At 37.2% G+C, this 8404-nt stretch overlaps 1 protein-coding gene across 1 annotated transcript; it reads left to right on the forward strand.

Moving 5' to 3' along the window:
* Window positions 1-1484: 1484 nt before the first annotated feature.
* Window positions 1485-8165, forward strand: fgf6a (fibroblast growth factor 6a). Its single transcript, XM_084396734.1, has 3 exons — window positions 1485-2198; window positions 2750-2853; window positions 4880-8165. The coding sequence occupies exons 1-3, from the start codon at window positions 1862-1864 to the stop codon at window positions 5054-5056; spliced, it is 618 nt and encodes a 205-aa protein (XP_084252860.1). The 5' UTR covers window positions 1485-1861; the 3' UTR covers window positions 5057-8165.
* Window positions 8166-8404: the final 239 nt, after the last annotated feature.

An 8404-nucleotide genomic window follows, 5' to 3' on the forward strand; every position in this document is an offset into this window, starting at 1 on the left:
CTGTTAAAAAAAAAAAAACCTAAAAAACAAACAAGCTGCTACATAAATCTTTAGTTGCAAGTGTCTAGAAAGCCACAGAATTAAATATTTGTCATTTTAGAGAAAAAATAACGCACGCTCAAATTTTTTTCTTTCTGTTCCTGAATGGGTAAATGGTGTTTGGTTAATCTTATATGTAAACAGGGGATAAAACCTTCCAATTAAAAATATGGTAAACACATTTTGAGGCTGTAAATTAGTGCAGTGTCATGTTATAAAGTGGATGCGGTTTCAGCACTCAAGTGACATGATGCTGCCTCGTGCAACTACTTAACATTCTCTTTTGTTCCTAAATTAGACTTCTGAAGTGTTTTGACAATTAATGCTGTAGATAAATGGGTCAGGATTTTGCATTGAAAAAACAAACTGCATTGAGCTTTATCATGGCATCCTTAGGGATTATTTCTGACTCAGTTTTAATTATGGTTTATTCATTACTTTATAGGCCAAGGCCCTAAATTCATAGAAATAATTATGTCTCCATTTAGAGATGATAAGCTTAACATCTTTAAAAAACAAATATAAAGAAGCAATGATACCATATACTCATCTGGTCGTCTTATCACTGTATTCGCCTTTTATTACATGATATTTCTAAATTAATGTTGATATTTCTGAAACTTATTTTCCCTAAGGTTGATTTAAATGATAAACTAATATTAACATAACTTAATATAACTTAACATTTTGACTGATTTAGGTTAATTAAATTTGAGAAGTGTTGTGAGTCTTAAATATCATTAATCCCCGAGGAAATTAAAACAAATTGCCAGTTACTTTCTTTAAAATAATCTTAAAGGTTATTAACAAATAGCATTTGTACCATATGATATTGGTGCCTCATACTCTACAAAAGGATTATGTGCTATACAGAATTATGCATAAATGATCAAAATGATAGTAATAAATAGCCTAATACACACTCACAGGGTGTAATTTCTTAAATAGGTTATTTGATTGCAACATTATGATACAGCGCCACCTGGTGGACACATACTGTCTTTTATTTGTGTCTACCTGCCAGGTGTAAAAATATCTATCTATCTATCTATCTATCTATCTATCTATCTATCTATCTATCTATCTATAGTGCTTAAGTCAATTAAGCTACGTCAGCGATCAAAGGAGTTCAGCTCGCGCTCGGACGTGCGCAACGTCCAACAACTAGCCTATGTGTTCTTACCCAGATTAATAAATCACGGGGGCATATTCAAAATATATCTTAGTGAAAGCTTCCTGAGCAAACAGCGCAGGAAGTGTTTTGCGAGATTGACATGGCCTCGCGGTGACAACTGGCCTGTTTTTACACCTTCCTTCTAAATAAGGAAGCGGCCCGTCAGGCATATCACCACAGGTCCAATTTGGGAGCTGCCAACGAAGCCCATCACGCACGCCCCATGTTCTCCCGCGAGCTCTCGCGCTCACTGTCCCCCCGGGGCCGCTCGCGTGGATCGACAGCGATTGGGTTCTCGCGTTCGAACTGACCCCCCGGTCGCGGTGAGGTCAGCGTGATGTCATCCTGAAGGTGAGTGATGTCATTCCGAAGATCTCCCAGGCAAGGTGAGCTTGCATTTTGGTGAGTGTGCGGTGCTCCCCATCCAGAGAGGTGAAACATGGTAATCATCATCTCCACCACCACCGCCACCAGCTCAAGCTCTGCCGCCCTGCTCTTCTCATCTACCGAGGGGCTTATTGTGTTACACGCCCGCAGCCCCGACCTGCCTTCCAAAAATAAGCCCCTGCCACCATGCCGAAAGAAGAAAAACAAGAGTGGTATTTTTAGGGGCATTAATTTTGACCACGTGCCCCGAGGGTAAACCGGATGGCCACTGCGCAAAGGTTCCTCATCAGTATGTGCGAGAGCAGCGGGCGCTGGACGTGGACTGCGGTTGTTCTGCTGGGCTTTCTGCTTGGGATCGTGTCCTCTTACCCCACCTCGAACAGGACTAATGCAACTCCACTGGAGAAAAGGTGGGAGACGCTCTTCTCCCGCTCCGTTTTGGGGATCTCGGTGGAGAAATCGGACCTGAACTGGGAGAGTGACTATTTGCTGGGCATTAAGAGAGTGCGGAGGCTGTACTGCAACGTGGGCATCGGGTTTCACCTGCAGGTCCTGCCAGGCGGAAAGATAAACGGTGTCCATAATGAGAACCCGTACAGTGAGTTGCATCCAGAAATGTCATGCATGACTCGTTATAGCAGGGATGCAGAAGGATTGAATGAACACCTCAATTATTATTTTAATTTCAGAATATAGACCTAAATATGGGCTATAATAATATAAAATATAGCATGTATTTTATACAAAAATGTTATAATTATTATAATAAATTATATTATTTACTATATAAATGTATTATTTAAAATTATTATTATTACTATTATTATTATTTTTGCATGTGTCCTAAAGCAATGACATATCTGTTAAAATAAACCCTAGTGTCAATCACTGCCGAGTTTCCCGAGGCTCAAACATGTCACGAATGCTTGGACGAATTTAGACGGCAACTAATTTTACACAGCGTCCATCTGCTTGTCGTACATGCCAGACCTGCAGGGCTTTTTTTTATGTCACTGTATAAAAAAAATGAGCCAGCATGGGAGAAAATGCAGAACAAAGACTTGTGCAGAACGCATCCCGCAGAATGAGTAAATGAGCTGCCGTGTGCCACATTGTCATGTATGTAACCCTGATGTTCTGTTCAATCAGGTCTCATTGAAATCTCAGCGGTAGAGAGAGGAGTGGTTACTCTATACGGGGTGAAAAGCGAGATGTTTGTCGCAATGAACAGCCGCGGAAGGTTATATGGAACGGTAGGTATGCCTGTCGTTTGATTTCATTGTATTTGTGCAGAGAACGCCACTTCAGTTTTACTGCGGTTTTAAATGGGTCAATGGCAAATAAGGATTCTGGTTTGAGGTGATAAAAATGCTGATCTTTTCACATTAGTGCCAAGTTCTTAGAATTAGTCGCTATAGGCCTATGTCATATTCTGACACATTCTGATTCTTTAAAAAAAAAACAACACACATTTATTTGTTCGTTCTGAAATGTCAAGTGGTGTAACCATTAAGTAAAAAGTACCCTAAATATTTTCCTGGCGCCTTGGATACATGAAAACCATTTTGAAAATAATGATTGTGTTCACAGAAAATAGGCCATCATAAATATCAGGACTATAGGCCTACTTCCTTTGAGCTGCACAAAATGTGCCTTTCATTAAAGGTCAAAACACCACCCGAAATGTTTGACTCACAAAATATCCAATTATCGCCATCGGGTTGAGTGGTTCTCGTTGCGAAACCGTGCCTATCCAGGTCAGTTGGCACGGTTACGGACGGTTTCTTTTTTAACCGTGCACTGTAAAAAAAATGAGATGATCAAAAAGTTATTACAACATATGTTTTACATTGCTTTAACTCATCAAAATAGCCTAAGTTAAGCAATTTTCAAGTTATAGCCTAAAGATTCAACTTATTTTATAAGTCAGTTTAATTTAATGAAATGACTTATTCATTCAAATTCGTTCAAATTGACCATACTTAAAATTTAAGGCAGCAACATTGGCGTTATGAAATCAGGATTAGAAGAATGTAGCTTATGTAACCTCTGTTAGGCAAGAGCTGGAGACTGCGTGAAACGCGAGATGCTGTAGGTAAACTTTGGAGCCAGCGAGCGTGCCGCGGAGGACGATCGCCTTGTAGAAAAGTAAAAGTTACCAAACATTTACTGACATTAAGTTACATTAATAATAGGCTACATACAGAAAATTGATATATTATATGATTCGCTGACGAGAAAAGCGTGTAGAAATAGTTTTTTTTTAGGTCAATATGCTAGAAAAACATAATCCAACCATCAAACTGAAGGTTTTGTAATACCGTGCCGAAACGTGCAAATGTAACAGTTCCTTACCGTGCTCAGAACGGTTTGGCCTAATGATTCAGAAGAGTGAAATAAAAAGCATTTTATTGTAGGCTATATTTGAAAAACTTGGATTTTCACGGAATTCAGATTCAGGAAAAAAGATCGTCACGTCATTGACCCAAATGCATGAATTTTCTCTCTGTTTTTGCCGTGTTTGATTAATTTGAAGTGGGCTCAAATATGAGCGTCATTGCCTGGATGGAATATGTCATTTGCTTTGTTTTGTTTTTTTATTCCTCAGCTGTAGGCCTAGTTGATGATGCATTGAATACATTGGTTTGTCATTAATTTTTAATAACTGTTAGCTCATATGAGCAGTGGAGTGGACTGTGATGTTGTGCATGGCTTGAGTGTAATTTTGACCTACTTTCAACTTGCATTACTTGGATGCCAGATCTCACCATGAGTAACACATTACATTTTGATGACAGAATCATCTAGAATCATTCATGGTCTTCTATTGTCAAAGTCAATGTTCACACACATTGCAGACTATGTGCATGTCATTTGCGAAAGCACCAAATCTGCTTTATTGATCAAATCTGTTAATTAAAGTCACTTAAAAGATTTATTCAGTTGGCACTTTCAGAGATCAGTTATAAAGACAAACTGAAAAAGTTTGAAAAATGGGGCCTTGAACCATGATTCTAACCTTGAATTCACGTGTATGTTATGTGATGACTGTAAAAAGTTTAAAAATTAATTCACATTGAGAAGTTTTGAAGCTTCTAAGAAAACTGGAAATGAGTTGCCTGGATTTTTAAAGCAAAGCTTTTGTCAGTTAGATCATTATTTATTTAAGATGAACCAGTGTTGCTCTGCACCTTACCCTAGTTAGATGTATATTGAGAGTGTGTGATGGGGCTTAGAAGGAGGATATCAAACTAACTATCTAATCCATACCGTTTTTAGAGGGCCTTCCATGACGAGTGCAAGTTCAAGGAGACGCTGCTGCCCAACAATTACAACGCATACGAGTCTTCCATTTACAAGGGATTTTATATTGCCCTCAGCAAACATGGCCGCTTGAAGCGAGGCTACAAGGCTTCCCCAGCAATGACTGTCACACATTTCCTCCCACGTTTATGAGCAAAACTGGCAATAACACAATAATTTGCACATGTTGGATGTTCTCGTAGGTAACCCAAACATGCTAAGAGGTGAACTGCAAAGAACTAAAATAACACTTACGGTATTTATTCTCATTGAAATAATAATAATATATGTATATTTCGGTAGCTTACTTTGTGTCTGAACTTTGTGTACATGCCATTCTTTGCTGCTTATGATTTCTATTATGAATATATGAGAGTCGAGGAGCTTTTTTTGCCCTCTCACTTTTTATGGGTGCTTGCCATAACTGGTGTAAACCATACCTGGCGTTGGACTAACATCCTCAGCTTTTAGAAGTGAAACGGATACTTTTTATTACCTCAAAGAGCCACGTCCGCATTGGAAAAATTAGGGAGGGAAAAATAAATATCAGTTTACTCTGATCTTCATCTGTTGCGCCATTTTACGAGGGCACTCGTAAAGCACTTATTTTTCTGTAGTTACTCCTTTTTCATGATTAGGTGGTGCCTTAGCCTCTGCTATTTTGCCTCCTTTTGTGCATGCAAGAAAGAGGTTTTTGTTCCTTTTTTAGATCAATAACTAAAAACTGATTGCATGCATACTTATTGGGAGTTGAACTCAGAGAAGGCCATTTTACGCCTCATGCAAGGGCAGAATTTGACTGAAAGCCTGTGGACGGCTAGACCTGTACGGTTTGGTAATGCATAGAATTGCATTCATCTTGAATTATGTGGCACGATTATATGAAAGCTTAGTGATAAGGAAACCTCTCATTTTACTTATCAGATTAAATATAGCGTGCGATTAAACTTCTTTTTTTAAATCATAGATATGTATTGATACTAGTCAGTGGTGTCTCTGTTTTACCTCTATAGTCAGTGATCTCCAGTGAGGGCTCATTCACCAACATGTTGACTGCATACTTGAACTCCTCCTTAAAAAAGTCTTTGGAATGTAAAAACCAATACAACCGTCTTAATCTGTTCGAGATAACATAATTTGCTCGTTACTTTATGTTTGAATACCAGGCATAGACCCAAACACCTGTGCACACTCTTAAATTCCCAAGTCAGTTTACTTTGTCTAGAGAATTTGGTCGCACTTGAAATTGAATTGAACTTCGGTATTTAAGCATTCCCCTTCCCTCACTTACAATGTCACCCCACTTTTTTTTTTTTTGGCTCTAGAATTAAATGAATAGCAAACTCCTTTAAATTCAAATAATGTTAAATTATTATTACACTGTTAAAAAAAAAGTTATGACAACATGTTTTTACATTGCTTTAACTCATCAAAATAAGTTAAGCAATGTTCAACTTTTTTTATAAGTTATACAAGATTCAACTTTTTTTTTTAAGTTAGTTTAATATGACTTAAGTTGAAATATCCAAGTTGATTGTACTTTTTTTTTTTTACAGAATTAAGATAATCTGTTCATTTTCCATCTAGTTCCAGCTCAGACTGCAATAATCAAGATCTGTTTATATCTTTACTACAATACCCTTTTATCTTTTCTGTCGCAGCTGCAATGTGCAGGAGAGAATAAAAGGTTTGGTAATCACTGCAGTACTGGTTAGTACACATAAACCTTGCTTTCTCTTGCATTAATGCTTCTACTTGACATTTTGAGACATGTTAATGCTACAAAGGAGAAGGATGTTATTTTTATAACAGTTATGGCTGGGATGTTTGAGCCAGGTACACTGATATTTACATTGTATGGAGTGTGTGTGAGGCTTTTTCCTTAAAGTTATAGTTCACCCAAAAATGAAGATTTCTGACCCTTATGTCATTCCAAACCTGTGTGACATTCTTTCTTCTGTGGAACGTGAAAGAATATACTTTGAAGAATGTTTTTGTTCATACAATGAAAGTCAATGGGGTCCAAAATATTGTTTTGGACCCCATTGACTTTCAATGTAAAAATTATGTTTCACAGGTTTGGAACAACATGAGGGTGAGTATAATCTTTCGGGTTGAACTAATCAAAACTGAAACAAAATGGGTATGGTCATTTTTTTTGTGTGTGTGTTTTGGGTATAACGAGAGATTTTCAGCTGTGTTATGTTGATAATATGATCCATCTATATTAGTAATGGCAACTACAGATTTAAAATTCTTTCTACCCCAAAAATGGCATGCAATGTTATTGCTTTAATGAAACTGTCAAAATGACTGCTTTTTTATGTATGTGATGACTGATGTTAATTTATTGATATGTATCTTCACTGTACCCTGTCCTCTGTCACATTTCTGATCTCTTTATATTTAGGTGAATAGAATTTTGCATGGTTTTTAATGCAAAATGTGGGACGGAAATGTTGTATCTAGAAGTTAGGCCCTCTAATCTAAGTGCTTATACAGAAACAGCTATTTCTCATGTAAGTTCCACCAGTTTCTTTGTACTGTACTTTGTCTCCAGCTTTGAAATGGCCTCATTTGCGGCTTGCGAGATGATTGTAAGGGGTAGTGCATGTGTGCGTGTCCTTGTACGTATGCAGCCTTTGTTTTTCCTCAGTTTTGTATTCCTGCACTGAGGGGCAGACCCCCTCCAAATTCCCCTCCTATTTTCTAACATATACCTCACCTTCTGCCTTAGTTCCAATTTGTTGAAATGATTGTACGATTTGTTGGAGACAACAAACTTTTGCCAATCATTTTGTTCTCTGAAAAGAAAAATGTAAAAAAAAAAAAAGAAAAAAAAAAGAGTAAGAATTCTAATATATTAAGAAAATGTTTCCTTTTATTTTTATACGTATGTGCTGTGCACAGCAGCCAACTGTATTACTGAAATGAAAATAAAAGGTTGTTTTTTAGCCTCTGTTTTTGCAGTATACTTTAATTGTGATTTAATACTTTGCTTTTATTTAGTCAGGAAGGCGCAGGCCCTACATGTAAGATTTAGTTTGAGTTATCAATAAAAAAGTGGATGGTATTTGTTGGGTTAGAGCCTCCTCGTGTGGTCAAAATCCGAAATGCATGAGATTCTCATTTAATTGTGCTTTATTTTTACTAAAATTACCATCCTGTGTATTTATAATTTTATTGCATATGCCTGTTTATGCACAGAATGAGCAAACAAATAAGTAGTAATTTAATTAAATAACAAGGGTGAAGTCATCAAAATTGGGACACATTTTGGTAAACTGTGTATTAAAAACATATACATTTAATGGTTTAAACAAATGCTCAAGGTCTCTTGTATCTCCAACTATGTTTTTTGAAGAAATATAGGTGTTTTGTGTGTGTGTGTGTGTGTGTGTGTGTGTGTGTGTGTGTGTGTGTGTGTGTGTGTGTGTGTGTGTGTGTGTGTGTGTGTGTGTGTGTGTGTGTGTGTGTGTTTAAAAATGATAAGAAACCATT

The sequence above is a fragment of the Rutilus rutilus genome, assembly GCF_951802725.1.
Source record: "Rutilus rutilus genome assembly, chromosome: 23".
NCBI classification, from domain to species: domain Eukaryota; kingdom Metazoa; phylum Chordata; class Actinopteri; order Cypriniformes; family Leuciscidae; genus Rutilus; species Rutilus rutilus.

Coding starts and splice junctions, on each gene's coding strand:
- fgf6a (XM_084396734.1), top strand. CDS start 1,862: ATGGCCACTGCGCAAAGGTTCCTCATCAGTATGTGCGAGAGCAGCGGG. Junction 2,199..2,749: donor CCATAATGAGAACCCGTACA/GTGAGTTGCATC, acceptor CTGTTCAATCAG/GTCTCATTGAAATCTCAGCG. Junction 2,854..4,879: donor GCGGAAGGTTATATGGAACG/GTAGGTATGCCT, acceptor TACCGTTTTTAG/AGGGCCTTCCATGACGAGTG.